The following is a 25,927-nucleotide window of genomic DNA, read 5'->3' as shown; positions in this document are numbered from 1 at the left end:
CTCTTAAAAGTAACCTATATACATTGCCCCTGTTTTACAAAAAGGCCTGAAAGTTCTGAAAATCAATGCTTCCTGCTCGACTCTCTTTTATGATATCTTAAAGACATCTGAAATCTTGTCCTTTTTTTTTTTTTTTTCCCTGGAGAAATTTCTAGATGATCTGGTTTTCTCTGTGAGGCGAGAGGGGCTTCCTTGCTTCTGCAGGAGAAAGTCAGTTCCTCACAAAAAGAGCTTTTCTTATAAATGTATTCGTAACGATCATAAAAATGAAAACAGCCTAAATAAAAACCATTTCCAGGCACTGAATTAGGATATCACTCACTCGGAAGAAGTGAGCCCGCATCAGCCAGTTCTGTCATCAACCAGAGCCATGCGGAACAGATCTGCCAATTCACTGTTTAAAAACATACAACTGAGAACCAAAAGCCAGGCCTCTTTAGGTCTTTTTCACACACCAACGGTCAAGCAGCAAGTTATTTTCAAGTAATACTGAGTACCACTTATATCTATAGATCCGTGTTCCTAACCAAATACAAAAGTCTCAAGTTTAAACCTTTGACTGAAAAGGGGAAAAAAAAAAATTCCCCTGGATCAGGGAATTTGAGAGACTTTCCCCTGCCTGAAGCAGACACATGCAAGTCCTAGAACAAGGGGTTACCTAAAAAAGTAAGGGGAAAAAAATCACCCAGGAGTAAAGTAGACTATACTGAGAATCCAATATACTGCAGGTAGTGAAAATTGTCTAACCCCCTGAAGTTTGCAATGCTTGTCTAAAGTACTGTATACTCTGTAAGTAAAACCTCCTGCCCCAGAAATCCAAGGGAGGGTGAAAGAACTCACTTGAAGGTTTGTCTCTTTGAAAAAGACCTGAGGAAAGGAAAAAAGGTCCATTTCAGGGCTCGCAGAATAAGTGTATTTAGATACTCCTCCTTAAGAAAAGACCCAGATGCAAGCAAGGTTTGTGCCATAGTTTAAATCCAGGTTCCCAGAAAAAAACTTGCTTACAGAAAGATCAGAAGATCTGAGGATCATTACTGCAGAGGATTCTGAGAAATTATCTCCTAATACGCAGTTGAAGACAGAACTAGTCTTGGTCTCTCTTTGGCTTGAACCTCTACTGAAATTTAATGCTGACAAATCAAAAAGGGATATATCCAGAATCCGTAACCCTGATAAAAATGGGAAATCTGTATCATCTTAATCAAAGGATATGCCACCCTGAGCTGGATCTGTGTCTTGTCCCTTGGCCTCATATGACTCCTGTGTGCTAGAGGTTAAGGGTTTGTTAAAGAATATCGGTTTTGATTAAGTGTCACATACGGTGTAAAACATCCTCTTTATCATTGGAAGTGAAGGTTGGGGGCCAGACAGTGCCTTTTAGAGAGCTTCTAATATAAATTAGGTGTCTTAGGTAATGGGTGGTTTTCAGGCAGGATTGATCTTTCTGTGGTCCAGTGAAAGTAGGTGTGTTTGGTGAGATGTCACAAAAGCGAGCTTCCTGGCACCTATACTAATGGGCTGGTTACCCCTTTTGGAGTAGGAGTTGAAAAAATATAACACAGGAATCCCCCCTCCCCCTTCCTAACTTTTTCATTTTCTTGATGTAATGGGCAAAGGTCTATATATCCTTTACTCCTTTGGTATTTCAGTCCTTGTATTTGCAGTATCACTCAGTGAATCTTAAGCCACTCATCCTTTTAGTCACTCACAGCTCCCTAAACTTGCATGAACTTAAAGATGAAGCTGTTGTGAGTAGACTAGGTTACTTACTATTTTTATCAATGTACAGCCTTTAAAGAAAAATGTATCAAGTATGCCATCACCACCACAACCAAATGATTTCTCTTCCCCATTAAGTCCTCCTTGGAAACTTTGATTGCACAGAGAACTAGGAAGAACTGTAGAGATGTTAAACCTGAAGTTCCCCTGCCTCAAAAATAAGAGCAAACATAAATTTCTATAGACTTCAAAACGTGTCTGTATTTTCCTCTTTATGAAGCAGAAATTCTCTCGGCTTTGTGCAAAGAGTGGTATGATCAAAAGCACAAACTGAGCACATGAGAGCAAGAAGCTCTAATGCAGAACCTAACCATGGACCTCAGGTAAAGAGGGTATATACAAAATAAACCTTCCCTTTGTTCATTGACATGATGTAGTTAAAACTTTTCTGAAAAGTTCCCATGGATTTATGAAGAAGTGAAAGCACAAATGCACAGTTGGTATTGCAGGCTCACAAACTCAGCCAATGAAAAAAATCCCTAAGTCTTTAAATATGCAGGAATATGTTGTAAACGCTTTAGTATTTCACTATTTCCCACATACCCACTCATCATTTGAGCACTGATAAATACCGATTTAAAAAAAATATTTAGATAATCAGGATACATAAATTCTGATTCTCACCCAGAACAGCTTCCTTGGTCCCAGTTTAACTAACCAGGATGGACAGGATTTAGAACATAAGTATCCTTAATTCACCAAAATTACTGCAAAGACAGAAAATGGAGACGTTCCACTACAGCAAAGAAGGATTACAGAAATATCGGTGACTTTCTGCCGTATTCCACTTACAGGGAATTTGTGGCACCTAGGTATTACTCAATGTATAAGAGATGAGAAGTGCTAGAAATGTAATGTCGGGCAGACGTTTCCTGAATGATCAGTTCTGCACTTATTATTCTTTTTGTGCTGATTAACAGAAGTCACGACAAAAGGGTGACGGGATCCCTGGGATTTCTCCTTTTATCCCATGGCCATCCAACGGCAGCAGCCGTGGCTGGATGACCCAGCGGTGCGAGGAAGGGCTGCCCGTTCTGTTTGAGGGCAAAGCGCAGGGAGCAGGGAGGCTTGCAGGCCCACTGCCACGGGGATTTCACCGTGCCTTGCTGGCAGTCCTGGTTAAATGCAGAATAGCGCCACGTATTTGAAAGGCAGCTAACGCATGTGAACTGGTGGCAGAATAAGCAAGAGAGGGAAACAAAGGGTTTTGGCAACGCAGATCTACTATCAGAGCAACCTACTTAATGGGGAAATACTGAAATCACAACAAAATGGTTTCTCTTATCCCTTGTTCTATAGTGCTAATACAGCGGCTTGAGATACCCAGCTGTCCTACACATGCCTCTGAAGGACATCTCCTGCAGACCTTCCGAACGCAGAAGCTCCCTGTACAGAAGTGACCCTTCAAGGGTTTGACAGTTTTCCACGTATGGGTGGAGGAGGGAGGAAAAAAAAATGACCTTTAAAGAACAGACCTATCCACTTCCAGGGACAATTTTTATGAAATAGAGTATTAATTATTCGGTGCTCTTCCTAAGTGCAAGTTCCCTGATAACCGTCCTGCACCCACTTTGGTTTTATTGATTTCTAATTCCTATTAGCCTCTCTTCATTAGTAGGGTGAGGAGCAGCGGCTGTCCTGTGCCGCCACGCAGACCCACCTCCGCCAGCCCAACAGCAGCGGGCAGCGCAGCCCCAAGCACGGTGTGCCCAGGGTTTTTGCTGCCTTTCCTGTGCCCCTGCCCTGCTGGAGGTGCTTGGTGCCGCACTGCGGCCAGGTGACCGAGCATCGGCTTGCCTGCGAGCACTGCCTAAATCCCATTCCTAATCCACATCGCTTTTGGTAAGAACAAAAGCTGCGGGCAAATGAATATTTCCATCTTATTTCAAATTCTAGGTTTCAACTGCAATATTAATGCTATTTTACAGTGTAATTTACTTGTAATAATATGTCATTATTGCCATTTTACAGTTTTCTCTTAAAGTAGTAAAGAAAATGTTTTAAAAGGCACAAATAGCTGCAGCACAAATCTCCATTCAGCCTAAGAATCTGTGCTCTCCCGTCAGAATGGCACGTAATTGAAAACAATGACATCCCCAATGCGCTAAACGCTCCAGTCATTACTGCATTTTTATTTTGGAATAAAAGAGCGCACTCACAGCTTTTTTCCCCTAAATAGTAAATATAAATTAAACATTTCTCTTCTGTTCCCAGAATGGCATCTGCCAGGGCTGACCTCGAGCACTTCCCACACGCGCGTCCCAAGCCAGCAGGCTGCGGAGGCAGGAACCTCTGCGGGAAACTCAGACAGCCCGCCTGAAACACTGCGCAAAAAGGTAGGAGAAGTGTCCTCACCTGGGAACGAGCTCCTGAGCACCGGGACCCGGGGCAGGGATGGCAGGAACTGCAGAAATCTCGGGCAAGCCGTCAAAAGCCAGGCTACAGGTGAAGGGATAGAGACATCGCAAGGAAGAAGGCATCGTTTAACGGAGAAGACATCCTTGTTGCAGTAATTTTCCACCAGTTGTGTTCCCATCTCTCCTAAGTATATTTAGAGCAGAACTGATGCGGCATTAGCTGATGAATAAGAGAACTCGCCCTGGAGAAGAGCAGACAGTCTTTGCTCTGTGAAAGGTTCTGCAAACATTAAAGGCAGGATCCCAGTGTTAGTTACGAAAAATACAAAAGTGACAATGGTCAGACTTCAAGAGCAGCCATCTGATGAGCAAAAGGGACACAAGGTTGCTGTCAGGAAGTAGAACATCTTCATAAAAACTTTTCACCCTAACATGGAGAGTGAAGAAAGACCAGACGTGTCTTTAAAAATCCCTTCTAACCCAAACCATTCTACAATTCTATGACAGTGAAAATTGCAAATTGCAATGTTAGGGCACATTCAAGACAAGAAGCTGATGCCAGCCAGCCAGCACAGCTCCACCAAGGGCAAATCATACCTGACCAACCTGTGGATGCCCCATCCCCAGCAGTGTTCAAGGTTAGGTTGGATGGGGCCCTGGGCAACCTGATTTAGTGGGTAACATCCCTGTCCAGGGAGCTGAAACTAGATGGTCTGTAAGGTCCCTTCCAACCCAAGCCATTCTATTATTCTATAATTCAAAGTTTATTTTCAATTACTCTTCATCCTTGCTTACTTAAGGGTGTACTTGTCGGCATTACTGGAATATTGCAACCATTCAGTTTATTAGGGTGGAGCCTAGAGTCAGTGGATGCAAGCAGTCTGTACAGAAAAGTCCTAAAACTTGACATATTTGTGTGGGAAAAAAAGAAAAAAAAGAAAGAAAGGGGGGCTCACAGGGTGTGGTGGGGCTGTGCACATGTCTGGAAGTGCCAGCACTTCCAAGCAGCAGCAGGACCGAGCCACAGCCGCTCACCAGCCTGGGGAACTGTCCAGCTTCCCTGGCCACGCTGCAGCTTGGGCATGTTTCTTGTCTAAACTGCTCTGTAATTTAAACACTTCACAGCAGCTTGTGATGAAAGATGGCCTAAACTGCCAGCTCCTTGCATTTCTGAAAGCCATCCCCACCACATCAAATCTCTGGCTGCAGCAGCCATGCCCAGGGGCAGCGCTGCTTGCAGCTGTCTTGGTGCCGCAGCGCGGCTCCTGGGAGAGCCTGCAGCTGCAAGGCTGCAGGTTACATCAAGTCATCTCTTGCAGTATGGGAGCTTGTGCCAGTAGTGACTGCTGCTGAACAGCAGTGGGATTTACGCTGCATTTCCAAAAAACCGTATGATTTCTCACTGCGATCTCTGTCTGAATTCAGCAAAAAAATATTCAGTGACTGGCAAAACATTAGTAAACAAAAGCAGATCAAGACGATGTTGCTATAATAACAGATTACATTTACTATTTTCTGTCCTTGCAAAAGCCCTGATTAGACCAAAGGCCTCATGAATAAGCCAGGAGGGGGCTCAGCCACCCCGTGTGAGAGTGCAGGAGCCCAGTGCAGCCAGAGAGGGGCCAGGCGCTGCTCGGAAAGAGGCGAGGGCCTGGCTGACCTATGCAGTTATCAGGGGGGTTGCTGATTTTCTTAATAGCCTGGGCCAGATTTTCTGCTAGCATAAACTAATACTGCTCTACTGAAGCTGAGAGCACTGCCAATTTGTGACAGCAAAAACTGACCCTTGGCTACATCTAATCCCTTTTTTATGCAAGTCTTCATTCTTGTTTTATGCAAGTCTGCATTATCTTAGTGAAGAATTGTACCTCAGTGAGAATGTTCCCCACTACAGCGACAAGCAGCAGACTTTTTGCTGTTACTCAATGGATGGGGAACTCCACCAGCTGAAGTATGCTTCCAACTCTGCAAGTGCACCTAGCATTGATTGCTGATCTTAGATCTGCAATTGCATAATTACTGAACTAAGAGAAAATTACTTTTTGCTCGAGAGTGCTAGGACAGCTCTGAATCCATGAATGACTCACCCTCAGGCACTGGTGTTTAATTTATGAGCTATTTATCTCCTTGCACACACCCCAGCACAAACAATTATACATAGTAATTTGTTGATCTTATCACGGCTGTTTGATGCTACTACTGCTACCTCCAATAATGCTGTGCTTTGAAACTTAAGCAGGATTTATAACCAAACTCAGGTACTTCACACACAATTCAGACTTCAGAGAAGTTTAACTCTTCAGCAGCTACAAGAGTTCGCAGACAATTTTTGAAGGAGAGCAAATGTGTTTTTTGCTGCCAAACATGGCAACACGGCCCTTCAGCAGCAGCAGAGCCCCTGCTGGGAGCTGGTCCTGCCCTCACACGGCATGGGGTGTTGGGGGGTTCCTACCACAACCAGCGCTGAGCACGGGCAAATCCCTGCTCTGCCATTCGCACACTGAGCTGCTGCATTCCTGCCTGAGCCCTTCTTCGTGGTGCTCAGGCTCCCTCCTAGGATCTTTTTACATGGGCAACAGCTTTCCTATCTACTGAATGGAGACATTATTGGCTTTGAAGTTATCGCATGTTTACCATGAATCAAAATTTGTGGATGCCTTTGTGCAGCCTTACTTTTTTTCTTTGTTCTTGGGAGCAGGAACCAAACTTGGGGGCACACCATGCTTACCTTGGGCTGTACCTCAGGTATGCAGCTCCTCTGTGGCCAGAAGGCAGTGAAGGTGCTCACAAATAGGTCTCCCAAGTCCCCCTCAGGAACCTCTCACCTTCCGGGCATGCTGCCATGACTATTGGGCTCACCAAAATACAGCAAGTTACCTGGATACGAGAGATACAAGTAGGGCAGTGATTTAAGTCTGCACTTCAAAGTCCAGGCTGAGATTAGACATCACATTGGAACTGACGCTGCTGCTGCCAGTGAGGAGGAGAAGGAAGAGGAGGAGGAGGACAGAGCTGAGGCAGGGCACATCGCACCTGCCCCCACCTGAGCTGGAGCCTGGGTTACCGAGGACAAAAGCCTGGTCAATGCAGAGCAGCACTTCTTCCAACACCATCCCCACGGAAACAGCCCTTGGCATGCTATTTATCTGCGCTTGGACATACCCACATATAATCTCAGCCTTCTGAATCCCTTCTGCTCTGCAGATTTCCTGCCCCGCAGGGGCCCAAAGCCAAGGACCTTCCCCTCCTGCAGCAGCACTGGAGCCGCAGAGGGCAGGAAAACGCCCGCGCCTCTGCTCGGCCAGCCCCACCTGCAGGCCTGCTGACTTTCCCAGTCGGACGTCTTCTGGGAACTTCTGCACCGCACGTGCTCTTGGAGCAGCAGAAGATTTTGTTTTCTGTATGGTTTGTAAAGCTGTGCTGAACACATACATTTTGCATGTAGGAAATAAAATGCTACAGGCAATCTGCAAATGCACGGAGCTATAATGAGCTCTGATGAGCAGGCACATACCAAATCATCTGTTTATGTCGGCAAGTACACACATGTAACTTATTTCACAATATGCAACACGCTGCCATATGCGTCTGTTCTCATAGATCAGGAACTGGCACTACCTGTAGATAGAAGCCAAGAAATAACTGCTTCAAAGACAGCCTTGAAACACAGAATTGACTTTAAAACTTTCAAAGCCCGACCAGCACGCAGCTCTTCCACTCTGCCGGGATACTGTGATGAATACCACTACTTTGATTTTATTTTTTTTTCAAAGCCTTCAGTGGTTTTCCTGGTTTAATTGAAGCAAAATGGTAGGATTAGCATAATCAAACATGTGGAATTAGTATTGGGAGAGTAAAAATTAAAACAAGTGATTATTAGTTTTAAACAATTACCAACTTTTAATGACTCCCCACACACACCCTTCGTGAGCGGAGTTCATGAGTGGAGAAAAACGTTAAAACTTAGCAATTTTTTTTTTAAACTGACAACTTTTCCGCATTCTTTGCTCTTTCAAAACGCAGTTTTACCGCCATACCTTGCAACTGGCAGGAGCGATGCTCGGCGCTCAATCCACCTGGTGAAAAGGGCCTCGCAGTGCCACTGCCAGCTGACACGGTGAGGAGCAGCCAGGCTCTGCCAGGATGGTTTGAGGAAGGCTGGCGCCCACAAAAGCACGGGAGGCTGCACGAGAAAGTGCATTGCTGACACCTTGGTCGTGATGAGGGTTGTTGGCCAGCTCGCCGTGCAGGAGCACACTCCTGACGGCTTTCCGAGGCGGCAGCCACCAGCAGCATCGCTCCAGCACCAGGAGCTACGCAGCTACGGTGCAGCCGCTTCACCGGGGGCTTGTTCAGCCAGCGGAAGGAAAGAAAATAACAGTGTTTTCAAAGCAGGCTCTCTGACATGAAAACTCCTCGACCAGCCAGACCCTGGGCAGAGATCAGAGAGAACCTGGGTGACGAAGGGAAGAAGGCAGATAGGAACCTGCAGCAGGTTAAGAGAGCAATGTTCCAGAAAAGGTAAATAATTTAAAATAGTTATGATCATGCTACAACCACTACAGAGCTGGTCAAATTCATTGAAAGACCAAATAAACCTGACATTAAGCCAGTAATCCCCCCATTTTTATTTTTTTAAGAAAGGCTTTAATCAAAATGCAGTACCAGGAAGGACATTAAAGAGGCCATACTCTTCACTGGTGTTTGTGGGCAGCCTTTGAAGAAAAGTTGCTTTGGAGAGGATGCACGAATGGCAGCAGCAGGTCAGACCACAGTCCCATCCCACCCTGCACCCCAGTTTGTGATGGTAGCCAACTGATGCCCCACAGCTGAGAACAAAACCAGAGACAACATATACTTAACAGCTTTTCACCAGCTTCCAGCAACTTGTGACTTAAGGACTCCAAGTGCAGAGGTGATACCTTTTTTTTTTTTTCTAATCCCATCAACTGCTTCTCCCCTCCCCACCCCAAACGTTTTGTCCAAGCATTTTTGAACCCTCGCCAACTTCTACCATCAACATTTTGTGGCAAGGAGTGCACAGCTGAAACCATGGAAAATAAATACCCTTTTCTTTGTTTTAGCCTGTCACCCACCGCCTGAACATGTTTATGAAGACACTTAAGACACCAACTCCTACGTTTATGAAGACATTTCTTTCATTTCTCTGTGGAATATTCTGACCACACTGATGCTCAGCTGGGCAGCCAAGAGGTGGCCAGCTATATCCCGGTGGCTCTTATCCTGCCAAAATATTTCCTTCAATTTTCAGTTAGCAGGAAAAACACACCTAATTTCCAGGCAGTTAGGAGTTCATGCGTGAGCACACCTGCTATTTTACTTTAGGTAGCATACAATGGAAACAACATTATGATAATATTCAATATTTTGAATCCCAGAGAAAGCCCAAGCCTTCTCCCCTTGTGTTGTTTTGGGAAATGCTGATAAGGACAGAAAATATTATCCTACATGAGAGGTATCCTTGAGTACAAGTAGTCTTTAAAAGTTAAACCTCCGTGCTTCTTAACAGCCTGAAATGTCACGTGGAGTATCCAAGTGCAGCACCTAAATATTGTTATTGATGCTGTCAGTGAAGACCACAAAAAGCCCTGAGTTGTCTACAGCAATGTTATTTGAACATGCTTTCAAAGTGAATCCACGGAAGTGAATGGGAAGGGTTAGTACTCCTCCTCTGCAAAATCCCCTACTTCCAATATTTTGGAAGAACAGTGCCTAAAATCCTCTCTCACCTTTCTTCATTTGGGGGAATAAAATGTCTCCTCCTGCTCACCATCATCCGCCTCAGTTTGTATGGGCCATCAAGACTTTGGTAGGAGCATGCAGATATAGATTTATTTACTTTTAAATAGAAAATGTGAGTAAGATGGATACATTGCACCTGGAATCAACTGCACAGGTTGAAATGCATAAATGCTATGTGCTTGGCTTAAATTAAAATCACAGTTCTATTTAAAACAGAGCATTTGAAACTTGTTACATCTATCTACAGGTTTTTAGGAGTGGTACATCTTAAACGTATACAACTGCTGAAGAGAAACACAGACTGCACGTATTTAATGCAGCAGTTGCCACAAGTCACCAGAGATGGGAGTAACAGAGCTTATCAGATTTTTCTTTCTTTCCTTTAATAAAACTTCTTTTATTCTGGAATAATTTATTAGCTTCAGTAGTTAAAAAGAACACTGAAACAGAAAAAGAAAGCTGAAATATATGCCATATTTCAGTATACATACTTTTAAAGAAGATGTCGCAAAGTTTTTAAGTTCAGTTTCTATTTTCAGAATATTGTAATAGCTTCAAAAAACTACCTATCTAAAAGAACTTACTTCAATTTTTAACTATTTCTATTTTTAGAACAGGGACATATTGTGAAGTATAAACATTCAAACAAATATGGCTTGCTAAATGTAATGAAGCAACAATACAAAGGAATCCATTAATTGTGCAGTCCTTTCTAACAACTTCTTCATTTATACATATAATAATTAGGGGGCATGGGAATACTTTGGAAGCCAGAATGGATTTCAGATGGACAAGACAACACGTTTAGCTGGTACCAGCGCAGCAAAGAGGTGACTTCTCTTTTCCCAGCTCATACACTCCACTTCTCTCTCACCTTTCACTGTGTCTGTAACCCAGCACGAACCCTTCTCTGTGACTAGCACCTTGCTGACTTCCAAGAGAAACGGGCAGATTCTACTTTCTTTTGGATTTGACTTTTAAACACAATATTTGGTGCTCCTAATTTTTTCTCAATTAAGCAACATCAAAATAATGCCAAGAACAAACACCAGCTGCACCAGGGAAATGATACAAAAGAGAATTTCAAGGGCTGCAAAACACATGAAGTCCTAATTTCCCTGCCTTAAAATACTCTCCCCCCTCCTGCCACCATGGAAAAGGAGAAGCTCTTTAAAACAAAATCAACAACTATGTATTGAAGTCATCTGCCCTCCCTCTTTCTCCTCAGTTCAATTAAAGGCACGATGCCAACTTTTCCACAATAAGCCTCCTGGCTTTGACTGACCCATGCTTTGCTCTTTCAGGGACGAGCACTGAAGCTCAAAGGTGGCGTCTCGAGGGAAGTCTCTGTGCAGGACACGACCAGCGCTCCCCGGATCTCGCACACAAAGGGTAGGCCAGCCAGCGAGACGTTGTCTTTTCAAAGTTTATAACAAGCAAATTTATCACAGTGATGCAAGAGGTCTGACACACCAGTAAGCCATGGGTAACATCAGCATCTCCCCTAGCCGTGACCCACTGAATCTGTAGCTGAAACCACGGGCACAGGCACTTCCAAAAATAATCAGGCTATTTTAAATACATTAAACATACTGCAAGCAAGGGCAATCCTACAGCTTGCATTCAAAGTACAAACTTGGTTCTATTTTTGGCAACAACTTACTCTTCTGTGTTACCCGAGAAGACTAGCTCTCACTCATGGTTAAAAGGGAAAAGAAAAAAAAAGTATTCATATCTGCAGCCTTATTTCAGCAGAATGACTTACCTGCCAGCACAGCGTGACCTCTTCCCTCACAACACTATCTGTGTCACCCTCCACTGGCCTGAAATCCTGACCTGAGAGGACAACACACAACATCAGGCACCGCTGCTCCAGCCTCCACAATTTAATAATTTCAAGGCGAGAATGAAATACTCTTTAAAAATGACTTGAGCAAAAAAAGCTTCAGTCTCCAAGAAAAACATGATTTTTCTACATACATTTGCTCTCTCCAGTAAAAATCATTTATGCTGCATCGTTTTTATTATCCTTACTATCATCTTTCAGTGAATGTCCATCTACAAATTCATTAACTTTTTTGAGACAAATCATTGGCATCCTAATCTTCTGATTCCCATGAAAGACTCACTTTCAAGATACAATTGCAGCTGCCCCACACTGCCAGTTACTGTATCATACACGTCTTAAAATTCTGTAATCAGCATCCACCAGGTGCCGTATCGCATTCAGCACACCACAGTCAGTCAATACAGACATCCCCAAACACACCAAGGCTGGTTTTGTCAAATGTTTTATTGAGTGTAGACATCTGGAGTACTGTAAAACATGCATTATCTGTAGATTCAAAAAGGAGCAAGCCACATTGTCCTCACTGTCAAACGTGTCAGGCTTGGCATACATGATGGAGATTAATGAAGTATCATGAGAGTAATATGGTTCCTGAAAAGCTTCTACAATTTGGAGTAGGGTCTTAATCGTTTGAAATGCAAAGCTGTTCACATTTAGTGAACTTGCATGTTCACTGGAGGTGCCATATTTTAATTCAAAACAAACAAGAATAATTTCACTGGGGGAGGGGAGGTTCCCTAGGTAGAAACTGTATGCCTTTTGTTTCCAGATATTCCATCCTAAATAAAAATTCATACGCTTTTTGAAGCAGCACAGTTTATTTCTGAGCAATGAACAACATCTGATACTCATTTCTTCTTGGGTTGCTGAGGTGTATTAAATTTAAAGAAGATAATATCTCCATCCTCCACTATGTAATTTCTGCCTTGTTGTCTGTATTTTCCAGCAGCCTGTAAATACAACAGACAAAAGGAAAATTGGTTATTTCATTAGATATTTTATAGTATTTCCAAATTATAATTATTTAAATACATTTTGGTTTAAAAAAATAGAAAAAAGGTATTGCTTCAGCTTCAGAGTTTGACAGTCACACAGCACTCCTCAGTTTAACACAACTTGGTTTTACACACATATAAAACGTATCCACAAATAATTTAGCCTCCACTGAACTGATGGCGCTTGAGTGCCTTCCATGTTATCAAGTGGTAAACCTGAAACTTTTCTGTAAACTCTGGCAAATCTTACAATAAAGGAGACTAAACCAACTCAAATATTTTTCTTCCAGCTTTTAGGCTTTCTTTTTCTTTATCTAAAAGAACCCTTCAGATGGCAAACAGCAGTGGCAGGAATCTAAAATGGTACTGCTTGAGAGAGCAATCCCTAACAGCCTGCACAGTGGCTGCACGGTTTCCAAACCTGTACACGAACTACTACTACTATCCTGCGAAGGGCAAGCAAGTACTGCCAAAACTGAAGATAGAAACGCCGTGCAAAGAAGTCACAATGGTACCTGCCTCGTGCTTTGAGTGGGGCTCTCGTCTGCTTATGCCCAGATAACGATGGACTCAGGAGTATAAAATACAGGCTCAGTCCTTCTGTCAGAATTTCCTTTAGAACAAATTTGCTTATGATGCAGACATCAGAAGGACGGATGTAAGAGCAGATAGGTTCTGAAATCAGGATACAGGGAAGGTACATAGACCAAAGACATGAAAAGAAAATTCCTCATGGAAACTTGAGGAGATCAGAAAATAGGCACATAATCTATTTAGTATCCGTACTCTCCGCATTAGAATTTATTATTATACTTCTCTATCTTTACCTCTTTGTAATTAAACCTAGCATTACTGAGGCTACAGAGAAGCCGTAGCATTAGGACTGACAGACTGGGCAGGAGGTGGTCTACGGCTGCATTTATCTTGAAAAGTGATCTACGATACGGAAAAGTTGAGAGCTTCTGCTTTAGTTCAATAACCATTCCTGTTTTGAAGTTTCCTCTTGCAGGAGAAAGTGCTTCCATGCAAGACCTCACTGTGCCATTATTCTCAATGACACTATCACAGTGGTGGCATGCTAAGATCCCATTACAGGAACGCTGTTAACTAATGACCTTAGTTGCAGTAGAACAGATCAGATTAATGGTACGTAGTTAACTTAGACACCTTTCTTTCAAAAAACCTGCTCTGTAAAGCAACGTATTCCCGCACATTGCTGTTGAGGAATTTAGAAGCACGATAACCTTGTTGCTGTCTTTCCTTATATTTAAGCGACACCAGTGATGCTAGCCTACAGAAATTTTCAGATAAAACAGCCTAAACAATAAATATTTAGTGCAGCAGTAATTGACCTTATCCCATACGACACTCTATCAATAGATAATAAATAACACTTTACAAATGTTTTTATATTTTTCCCCTGGAAATTTGCTAAACTATAAAAGGTTTACTTTCAAGTAGTCTTAGCAGTTCTTTCCTTTGAAGATCCTAATAATGCTCAAAGTCAAGAGTAATTAGACTAATTGATGGCATAAACACTAATAAAACAGTGCCGTAAAAATCATCAGCAAGTGTAAGCTGCAGGCACAGGTACACAGACATTTTACAGCCGAATACATTTATTACTCTCATATTTGTAGAAAAACCTGACCTCCACAAAGTAACAATTTTTTTTCAGCACACTATTGCACACTGTCAAAGTGGCACGGACTTCTTTAATTAAATACATTTTGACACACTAATACAAGTTTATGTATTTTTTGTTACCAGTTTACAGTTAATTAAAAGTGACAGTGTTCCTTTAAATTCTCTAGAGACCATTTAATCCATTTCCATTGCTATCAGAAACACTGGTTGAAAAAATCAATACCCATTTGTGAATCTTGAGTATGTATTAAACAAGACACGTCTAACCAGTTCATTTGCACTTGAAAGCAGCCATCTGTAGAAGCCAGCTTTGCCTAAGCAGATATGATTGCTAATAATGTGATATCCCTGTAGACTACAAAGCCCACACAGAGCTATTCAGTGTATAGTTCACAGCACTGGCATTAAATTAGTTATGCTGTACTGGTGTTAGACACACACAAAATCAAACTTAAAAATCGATCAACTTGATAACATACAAAGCAAGCAACTCCCATTACCACTGTTATTTCAGTTGACTCCTAAAGGCTCCCAAATTTAATTTTGAAATTTACCAGCAATATAGAAGTAATTAGTATTGTATATAGCATGAAACATTGTATTAAATGCAAATTAGAAAGACTAGAGTAATATCATGCATTTTTCTAAGAGCAAGGGTTTTGTTGTGTTTTTTTTTGGGGGGGGGGTGCTGTTTTTAACTGACTTAAAAACTGAATAACAAAGGCAAATATGCTTGCTTTACAGCTAATTCAAAATAATGAAAGTTTAGTCATTAAATATAATTTCAACATGGAAGTTTGATGTCCAGAATCTTGCATTGTGAAAAGCCAGTCACAATATACAGGCAAGATGCTTATAGATTAATTCAATAGATGACGACTGATGCAGCTTCTTAGGGAGAACACTTAGATTTGAACTTCAAAAACTGCTGCTAGCAAAATTTGAATCTTGGTTACGTAAAGTGGTTTCTGACTACAGAATATTAGATTTATTTATAGCTGTGGTTTCACTTTACAACTACAACTTTACTTCCCTTTTCATAACACAGTTCACATGCCGCAACGAACCAATTATACTGGGATTTTTTCCCCCCACTTCCTGGGGTTCAAACAAACCTATTAAAGCCCCGCTGCTCAGTATGATCTTCCTTAGCGATACCACTGAGAATAAGCTGAATCTGAAATCACAGTTTTGCATACCTTTCAAGCTATCAAATAGCAAACAAAAACCCGAACCTTTTAAATTCTTTAACACATTCTAGTGTGTAGGAACCTTCAAATACTGGGATGGATTAAATGAAACTCATGCTCTCTGTAATTGCAATTTTATAAAATACAAATCTTAATAAAACATCAACAATGCCAAATGAGAAATCAAATGCATATGAAACAAAGGGAAGTTTCTCTGCTTAAAGAAGATGGAAATAGTGCAATAGCAATGCAGAGAAGAACTGCTTTTCTTATGACACTTATTTGCCATGTACAAGTTAATTTTGTATTTAGTAACTTCAGATCAGATATAATTTGTCAGCTATAAGAAGGGCACAACTTTGGGCACCCAATCAGTCTCTGCCCTCTAGTGTTGAGAAAGCAGATAAAACTCTTCTGAACAGAAGTGTAACTACAAAGAAGTGTGAGCTCAAGAAAAGTTTTTCATTAAAAATCTTTACCGTCTATTCAGTAGATAGTAACTAGAAAACTTCACTTACTGTAATACATTTTTGTGGGCCATCTACAATTATTACTGTACCCTAAACAGAGTAAGGCATGGCATTTTTTAATAAGATATCAATCAACGGGCGATTTAATTAAATATTTAAATGGTAAATTTTAAGATTCAATTATATCTATCACAGACTACAATAGGAGTCCACTAGACCTAAAAACACAATGGTAATTTTTAAAATTCTTAAATATTCTTAAATTCTAAATATTCTTAAATATTTGCATTTGACAACTGTAATATCTTCACTGAAAGCTCAAAACAAGATGACACGTTGTTGGAAGAAACATTTTCTGTTTCCTGCTCTTCTTTTAATTTGAAAATCTGGTATCTCATGGTAAAAATTTGATTTTTCAAAAGCATGTTCATTTTAAAGATTATTACATTCTGAACACTAATATAAAACCTAAGAAAAAAAAATCAGCATAGCTTTTGCTGTTCGGGTTGACGTTTAGTCCATAAACTGTCATGTCTTGGACACTGAAACTGTTGCATTCCTGGTCAGTAAGTTGGTGGATTTCAATTCTTTCCTAAGTAGACAGTGGATTTTTGGTCTATTGCTAGAGGAAGGTGACTGCTAAATTCACTTAACATCAAGAACATCTTCCCAATGTAAAATACACTTGAAAATTGTATATATGGAGGAAGGGAGAAGAAAAGATGGGAAGCTCACCTTGACAGCGGCTTCTGAACCTCCTTCTTTAAAATCTTCATATTTCATTACTTCAGCCATAATGAATCCCTTTTCAAAATCTGTGTGAATCTTCCCTGCTGCCTGAGGAGCCTTCGTCCCTTTCTGTCAAAGGAAAGACCGGAAGAAAATTAATTGCATTTAAGAAGATTGATTGCAGGAGAGAGGTTTCTTCCTTTTTGATATATTTTCAGGATCTGTTGAAACTTTGTTTCGTATCAGTTAAAATGTCACACATACAGCTGGGTAATTCTCAATATTGGGACACACAGATAAATGCCTTTGCCACAGATAAACCAACTGATATTAAAGAAAGGCAGCTTTGTTTTTTCCTAATAGGTATAAACAGCAGTATTGATTTTAGAAGCTATGATTGTGTTTTGTTGTGGGATTCACTTCGATCCCTAGCTCTCCATACAGAAAGTGAAGAAAATATAGATTTTTAAATAACTTTAAAATCTGAAATACTCTAGACTTTTAGTCACATCCAAATAATTTCAATTAAATGATAACATTCATTGGCGAATCATATTTGTAATCAAAAATGATGTATGAATCTCAAGTTATATATACTGGCTTATTTTTATTTTGGAATAATTTTAGTAAGTCTAAGGTAGAACAAAATAAGTATTCTTACCAAAATGTCAACAACTGAATGACTAAAAAAAATTTTTAAAAATCACATGCAAATATTATGAGATAATTTCAGCTTTTGCAGTAAAGGAGAATGCATTATAACTGTATGCCTTAAATTACAAGGACATACATTCTGTGCACATACAACCATGGAAAGAAATTTGAGAAATAATGGTGACCTAAAGGCTGCTTAATAAAGCATGTTAAAGTGCTAAGGAGTCTGACACTGTAAAGCACAGTTTTTACAATAAAAGATGTATTGGGTTAATATGGCTACTCACTGATGCTTACCTGACTAAATATCTTTGCACATTAAATCAAAGATACTTACAATCAGTCTTAAGATAAACCAGCTTTCAAATTTTCTAATAAAGAGCAAGCATTTCTCCTACTGAAAACAGCAGAGTTTCAGAACGTGCTTTTAAAAAGAACAGAACTTCTGCTTTTATATTATTTTGGTAGCTATTTCAAGGACACTAGCTACGAGTTATCACGTAAAAGGAGATGCAGATGAAAAGACTAAAAAAATTTTCTAAAGCACACTTGTAAGTTTAATGTGCTGAAATATATACACGAACATCTGTAGCAGTATCAAGTAAAAATATAAATTTACTGGAAATTATGTTGATTAATGAAAACAAATTAATTCCTTTGAAATGAAATTAAATGCAGCACTGAAATTCACTGCACAGCTCTAAACATAATGATGCAGCAAATAAAAGCTCAGTGACAGATCTGCATCTCCAAAAGTTGACGTTTTAATAAATTTTAAGGTAGAATTTATAACTGCATGCATTTCAAAATATTTTTCAATACTAATTTTTATATTATACTGTATTTTCAAAGGCAAACTACTACAGCTCAGCTCTTACTGTCCTCTGGGAATAAATTAGTCAATCTCTATGGCTGTAATCATTCTACATCAACATTTAAAATACGTAATTTAATTTTAGGCATTACATAAGTTCCTGGATAAACATATATAAAACTACCAAAATAAATCCGGTCTAAATATTAGTCAGTAAACAACCTGAATTATTGCACACTGATTTTAGGTTTTGGAGCCCAACTGTGTATCCACGAGGAATATAATGATGTTATATTGCTTTTATTGCTGAAAATGTAATCCGAGCAAAGCAAAGGAGGAATGAACCACCCGCAACCCAAACAAACTTAGTGAATACAAAATGAAAAGCAACATCAATTTCACTGCAGACAAACCCAGTCACACAGATTAAGCAAGCACAATACTGGTACGTCTTATCTCTGACCACAGGAGGAGGGTAGACAGATTCTACAGGATGAAGAAATTCAGACTATGTAATAGGCAGAATCAATTGTTACCTGCCTCAATCAATGCAGCTCCACTTTCACTGTTCAGCAGCTCACAAATAATTAAAGTTATCCTGGACAAAAACCTCATCTGTAATGACTAGCTAACCGCCACCATGACAAACTTCAAAGTCAGTGATATCAATCTGAATTCAATAGTGTGGAACTGGATATAGCTGATGAATAAGTATGAATCTTACCCTGATGGTCCATGCACGCACTTCATCTGGGCCTGCAGTGAAAAAGTATTCTAGTTGGAGTGCCGCATATCCAGCCTTAATGATCTTTGCTAAAGCACTGAAAAAAAAAATGAATCCAATTCATTCAACATATACACATAAAACAGATAAATGCCTCAAGTAATCAATTTATGTAGAAAGACATTGCATATTTGGAAGACACTGGATCTACTTTAAAACCCCGTGATAATCGGAGTAGCCTTTTTCTTTGAACTCTCTTCAGAAGAACTTTTTTTTTTTTTTTTACTGCAGCATCATAAAGACAGTATTTTGATTTGTTTATTCCACAGGATACAGAAATGTGGGATCCATTTAAAACACCCTATCAGGCAGCACTTTTGGTCGCATGCAATTTTCAGGACTCCGGGTCATGAAAGCATAACTGTTTGACTGAAATTCAATATTGAAACAATTTATTAGAGTTCTTCAGAAAAATTATGGCAAAATTTTTTCCACCATCCCTGTTCCCCATGGATGACGAAACAGTTTTGGTGATCATTCCTTCTCAAAAATATACATAACTAATACCTATGTTATAATTAAAACACTGTACAGAGATGACAGATGACAGTTAAAAACTTAATTTAAAATAAATCTTTTCACTCTGTCTCATGGTAAAGAAAGGAGAAGATTCTCTCTTTATAATGGTAATTACTCTGTCATTTATTATTCTATCAGCGCAAGCAATTAAATTACTGCAAGGAAATAGTTGATAATAAAGTGTAGGGAAAATGAATGCTAATTAACCTTTGTGTCATGTTCTCTTCCAGATACTTCTGTTTCTCCTCAGCACTCATATCTTGCAACTTGAGTTCCAAGGCCCCACTAAAAGGAATGACCAAAGCACCCGGGTCGTGCTTGTCCACCCACTCTTTAATTTTTATCAACCTGTAGACAACAAAGGGCACAACATTATCTTGTAGTGCATGCATGGCTGTACCACATTCATTATTATCAAGTAGCACATACATATTCATAAGAATTGCACGGTTTTATGATGCCATCTTTTTGTGTATTGCTTTCCAAGGTCAAGGCATTAACAGGCAGCAATTGCTTCAGGTGTACTCCATTAACATTTCACTGTTTCTTGGTTTCTGTTTGGTATTTAATCTATAAGAAATGGGCATAATTTGAGACAATAACTAGGTTTTAGAGGTTAAATACTTGCAATCTAAAATGTTAACTGAATAAAACTTCGTGGATCTGTGGACGTAATTTTTCTGAGACTTACAAAGGTGAAATTCATCAAATGTAGCAAAAACTGGGGGTCTTCAGTTTTTCTTCTGACATCACCTCGCACCCCCCCCCCTTTTTTTTCTTATATATAAGCATCTCTTCTCAGTGGCTAAGGCAACTGATATTAGCAGACCGAAAAAAAAACTACATACTGTAAACTCCTAGACAGCAAGGAGTACCCTGTTTTTTCTGGTTATTGATCTCAGAGGATGCCATAGCTAATGAATACAGGGCCATGTTGCTAAGTTTCTCACACCTTTCTATTATCTCCCCAGGACAAAGCTTCTAGATATTACACTACTATTATTTTAAAATAAAGAATCAAATTTTCTATTTCTCATCTTCTGTTTTCTCTTCACAACTGGCAGCATCGGCAATAGCTTAGTGTACATCTTTTTTTTTTTTAGTTGAATGAAATTAAGCATTTAGATCTACAGATTCATGGAATGTTAAAAGATCTGTTAATTCTGCAAATATTTTTTATTTGGATATTGAACAATCTTTAAACACAGACAGTGCATTTAGAACTGCAAATGCTATTTATTGTACATGTAAGAGAGATATTCATAAATGACCTGGAAGGACTGATGACTCTTCACAATGTTACCTACAGGGCACTATTTCTGAACAGGTGGAAATGGTAAGAACGGGGACAACTGCGCATTCAGCAAGTAAGCACAACAGGCAAGAGAATATTTCCTGCACGCTAAGATAAAAAGTACAAAACACAGTACTTTGGGTGCCGTAGATGTTTCAGACCTGAAGCACCCACCATACAGCATAGGGTTTTATGCTTGCTGAGTTCTTTTTCTTAGTCCTGCTAATCTCCAAGATTTAGACTAAGGTTTTAACTGCTATTATACTAAAGTGCTTTGAAACTGTGGCCTGCAAACCTTTAAATAATCAATGCAAATGTCACTTCAGAAAAAAATGAACTGAACCACAAGTTCATCAACACACATTTGTCAAAGAAAATAGCAGGGGATCAGAGCTATTATGAGATTAAGTGCATGGCCCACTGAGTAGGGCTTTAGATGGGACAAAGAATATAAAAGTTCACTCAACAGTTTTCACACGTTTGTTATATAAGGCTGGTCCTTCTATCATTTACTTATGTAAATACCCCATCAGTGGTTTTCAATCCTCATTATACTAATCTTTTTTCCTCCAGTTATCCAATGAAAATAGTCTGGTATCCAGGACTGATACTGAAACACTTTTGCCTTCAGACACGTCTGAACTGAAAATCACAATTAAGGTGCGTTCCTGAAACCACATGTGACATTTAACAGCGCTTCTAAAACTGACGTTTGTAGTTAACTAATTTACTTTGGCTAACAAACTGGATATCAAAGTTCACAGCTTATAAATGCCAACCTTTTATGGAAAACGTATCTAGGAATGTATCTGCTATTCATAAGCATACTTCAACATCTGTGCATACATCCTTTTTTTTTCTTTTCTTTAAAAAAGTATCTAACAGCAGCCTCTGGACTAATTTAATAATGTACCAAGTGAAAGACAGAATTAAACATGCAAACTTCAAAAACTGAAACGGGCATGAAAGTCGTGCCTAAAATAGGATTCAAATTCTGTTTGGTAAATATGGTCATCGTAACTAATAAACTAAGAATTATTGTGGAACAACAAGATAAGAAATAATTACTTTGGCTAAAACACCAATTCAGAATAATAATAGTCTTAGACTGTCATTTTAACAGCTTTTCTATTGAGTCCTTAGAGGGATTATTTGCATTCCTCAGGTATTCTATTGTACAATTCAGATGAATAAAGACTTACAAATCATTCCTCTACCGCCAGTGTGAGACTTTGATCCAGTGAATACACCATTGTACCTTAACTATAATTGGCAAAAAACCTGACAGTGTAGAGCATCACAAGCTTAATAACAAAGGAGAATATCTCAAAGTGTTGACAGATGATCTTCATAATGCAGGAGCAGAACTGGTACATTTTAGCAATAAATGAGCACTGAGGTCTAAAGGTCTCTGAAGTGACTGACATCAGACCTGCTACAGCCTCACTAAAAGATACGGTACTGCATCGTACTCTGTAGAGACAGTCGGGTTCTCTGCCTGAGTGTTTCACTTTTGTGACTTTCAATGTCACAGAATTACTAAAAAGCACTCAGGAATTCCCCTAACAGTGACCAAAACAAAGCAAACAAAAATAAAAAGCACATACTCAAATACTGATACATATTCTAAATTAAATTTTCCCCAAAGCAAAACGGTTGACCAATGATTGGTAAAGTGGTCATGCAAGTTTGCTTTTAAACCAAGTAGTGCTAAACAGATAACCAAGTGTGCTAAACAGAACAAAATTCCCTTAAGAAATGGTAACAATTAACGTCAAAGTCTGTTTTATTTGAGCACATCATTTTTCCATGGAAATACTAGGACATCTGTAACAGGACAGCATTAGCACATTTACTTGGACACATGGTAAGCAAATCCTAGAGTATTTCTTCATTTTTTCATGCTACATGACAATAAATTACAAAGGGTATTGGACTTCAGGTGGAGAGAGAAGACAACAGAAAATCTCAATTAAGAAAACACACTGAAATCTAACAACATATAAAAAAAGCATTAAAACAGGCAGAAGAATCAATGACCATGGTTAACAGATGGAACTATTTTAACTTTGAGAAACAAGAAAGTGCTCAAGATGAAGACACCACTTAACGTCAAAACTACCTGTAAATGGTGTACACACTAAAAGCAATTTAAAAAATCCTCTTTCCTAACCATGTTACTAAAAATGCTGTTAGAAGCAGAGTCAAAACCAAATTCTGGTTATAAACCATACAGCAGAAAGAAGAAAGGCTTTTCTTCTAGTTCTGCTCAGTAACAACAGCAAGGGATGTCGCAAAGCATTTTAGGCAACTAACAGTGCTCCTCTGCTGAGATGGTTCAGTTGTTCCCTCCAGCTGCTTTGTGGAGAAGAGGACAGCAACTACAGAGGGTTTCTGAATTGAAATTCGACTCTGTTCACCACAAATGGACAGTGAGCTCCTTTCTGGAAAAAAATACAGGCCCAACAGACAGCAAGACCACCAGACATTCCGGCAAAGACAAGAGTCTTAGATAAAAGTTGAACTTCAAACTAAATTAAAAAGGAGACTTTGTAAAAACCTGACACAAGAACAAAACCAGATCTGAATGGACTTGCACATGGAGGAGGCACTCAAAATTCTGACCTGGGAAAACAGCTAAGAGGAATTAAGATGCTCACTTCCACAACTAACACTGTTACTGGTGGCTGATACATGAGGAAGGACAAAAGCATGACAACATACCTATTACCAAATTGGAAAAAACTGTGAAGACCTAAGTGTTTTCTTGCCACTACTAGATCCCCAAATTTAACAAAGGCATCGTTTCAGGGGATTCCAGATTTTAACTCTGCGTCAGCCTGACAAGGAAAAAGTAAACTAAAGAAGCCAGTACTCCAAGGGCAGCAGGATCAGGATGACGACCAGAGTTAACTGCTGGCATTAAACCAGGATGCAGAACAGGATTTAAACCTTGGAAAAAGGTTTAAAAATCAGGACTGCCACTGAGAAGGCCAGTAAGCAAAGAGCACCAAAAAAAAAGGGAGCTGTGGAGAAGGGAAGGAAGCTGTAAAACTGTGGTGGTTCCTGAGGCAAAAGAAACCAATACCTGCAGACAGCCAAAATAAATAGATACAAGAGTTGCAGAAGGTACATTAACTATAGAATGACATTTGACAAGCTGAGTTTCACATGAGAAATCCAGCTGGGAACAGAGGCAGAGTTCTGATGGAAATAGAAGTAGTGATGGAAGAGAGAAGCTGCAGAGAGAACGCGAGCTCTGAGGATACCTGCAAGACAAGATGATCTGAGAAACTGACCCCGACAAGAAAGGTGATTTGTCAAAGTACGCTTTCATACAAGCAAGACCAAAAAAACTCACCCATCCAACTCATGGGAGAGAAACAATTGCTTCTCTGTCCTATGCCTGGACTAAGAGTGGAAATTGGCAGAAACTAAACAGCATGGCAGGGAAGGAGAAAATACCGGGTAGCACCGCAAGAAAGACAGAAAGGTGGAGAAAGAAATATAAAGATCAAACTAAGTCATGAAAACATACAGAAGATTGGAGGGAAAGAAAAAAAAAGATTTATAGATAAGAGCAAGACTACAAGGACCTAGGAATTTCAACATGTTCTTTCTCTTCACAGCTCTGAGCAACTGAGGATTTTTAAAAACTATTCATGGCAATCTGTTTAGTGCTTCCTTCCCCACTGCAGAAAAGCTTTTTTTACATACTTTAAGACTCAGATCTTTATTATTATTATTAATTATTTTCCATTTATTTAGAGCTTTCCTTATATCAGACATGTATTAATTCTAACTTTATACCTCTTAGTTCCTAAACTTCTAACCATTCTCACTGCTTTTTTTCTGCACTCTGTCCAGTTGGTCTAAATATTCCTGAAAGCACATGGTCCCCAACGCACTCCTCAGACGTTTCAATAATAAGGTCTTATAAGCGGGGGGAAGTGCTAGAGAATTAACTCACATTTTTCAGATGACTCTTCTGTTTATAAAACCTGGCACACCATTTGCCTTTTTTTTTTTTTGTGACAGCATTGCAATGTTATCTCATGCTCAGTTTATAACTTTTTGTACGACCCCATGTGACTAGCTTGTCCTTAATGCTATATTTGCATAGTTGATTATTCCTGCTTAAAATCCCTCTCCTCAGAAGCTGCACCCTAACTCTTTTTTTACCTAATGATTTCTTCTATTTCTTGAGATGCTCCTAAATTCTAATTTTGTTCTCTGCATACCTGGACATCTCCTAGTTTGGGGTCATCTGCAGATTTAACAAGAACGCTCATCATCCAGCTCATTAATGGAAATACATAACGGTATTCAACCAGCAGCCGCTTCAGCAGATCTCATAATGAGATATTCTTCCATTTGGAAAGTGAACCACTGATAACTATGCTCTGTATATTATCTTCCAACCAATCTTTCACACTCAAACTTTCAGTAGTTTCCATTTAACCAGAATTTCCTATCTTGTTTATGGAAACGCTGTAAGGCATTAAAGCCTTTAAAGCCTTAATAAAAATCACAATACATAGATTACCATGTTTTTTCACAATATATAAGGCTGTTAAATTTATCACAGATATCTGACAATTTTGTCTTCGCAGATTCCTGTTGGCTACTACTTGTCCACTGGCTTGCTTCTAGATGATTAAAAGCACTTGAACTGTTCCAATGTTTATCTTGAAATTCATGAAAAAGTCATTAGAAATTGCGTGTTTCTTCTTTCCTCTTTGCGGCTGCCTTCTGTCTTTTGAAGCCTCACCCATTACCCACAAGTTATCTACAGTGATGACAAATTAGGAAGTAATTTTTTTATTTTTTTTTTTTTTACCAGGTCCCAAATGCGTCTACTATAAGAATCATCAGGTTTAGTTGATTTGGTGGGGTGGGAGAGGAAAATCCAATTTATCTGAACACCAGTGCTACACGATACAGTTCACAAGTGATGTCCTTTCCTTCCATTTTGTTAGCATGCAGACTCCACAACGACCAGGTCCTGCTATTCTCAGCACTATAGGTATACATACATACGTAGGTAGAGATACATACAAACCTGCACAGCCTCAGTAAGCTT

The 25,927-nt window shown here is 39.6% G+C and overlaps 1 protein-coding gene and 1 long non-coding RNA gene across 4 annotated transcripts in view; one reads left to right on the top strand and one right to left on the bottom strand.

The window, feature by feature from the left end:
- LOC125182488 (uncharacterized) overlaps positions 1-12,670 on the top strand; it is a 37,424-nt gene extending 24,754 nt beyond the window's left edge. Inside the window, exon 2 of the long non-coding RNA XR_007162391.2 lies at positions 3,994-12,670. This is a non-coding gene — a long non-coding RNA (uncharacterized lncRNA). The remainder of the gene's footprint in view (positions 1-3,993) is intronic.
- OLA1 (Obg like ATPase 1) overlaps positions 12,175-25,927 on the bottom strand; it is a 109,816-nt gene continuing 96,063 nt past the window's right edge. For all 3 annotated transcript variants that reach the window (XM_066999662.1, XM_048061286.2, XM_066999663.1), the window contains 4 exons: positions 19,758-19,898; positions 18,972-19,068; positions 16,786-16,908; positions 12,175-12,698 (listed from right to left, as the gene is read on the bottom strand). In XM_066999662.1, coding sequence (XP_066855763.1) covers positions 12,597-12,698; positions 16,786-16,908; positions 18,972-19,068; positions 19,758-19,898 — 463 coding nt within the window. In that variant the 3' untranslated portion in view covers positions 12,175-12,596. The remainder of the gene's footprint in view (positions 12,699-16,785; positions 16,909-18,971; positions 19,069-19,757; positions 19,899-25,927) is intronic.

Source organism: Anser cygnoides, chromosome 6 (assembly GCF_040182565.1).
Source record: "Anser cygnoides isolate HZ-2024a breed goose chromosome 6, Taihu_goose_T2T_genome, whole genome shotgun sequence".
In the NCBI taxonomy this organism is placed as follows: Eukaryota; Metazoa; Chordata; class Aves; order Anseriformes; family Anatidae; genus Anser; species Anser cygnoides.
The sequence above is the reverse complement of the archived record's forward strand: the minus strand, read 5'-3'. Positions and strand labels throughout refer to the sequence as shown.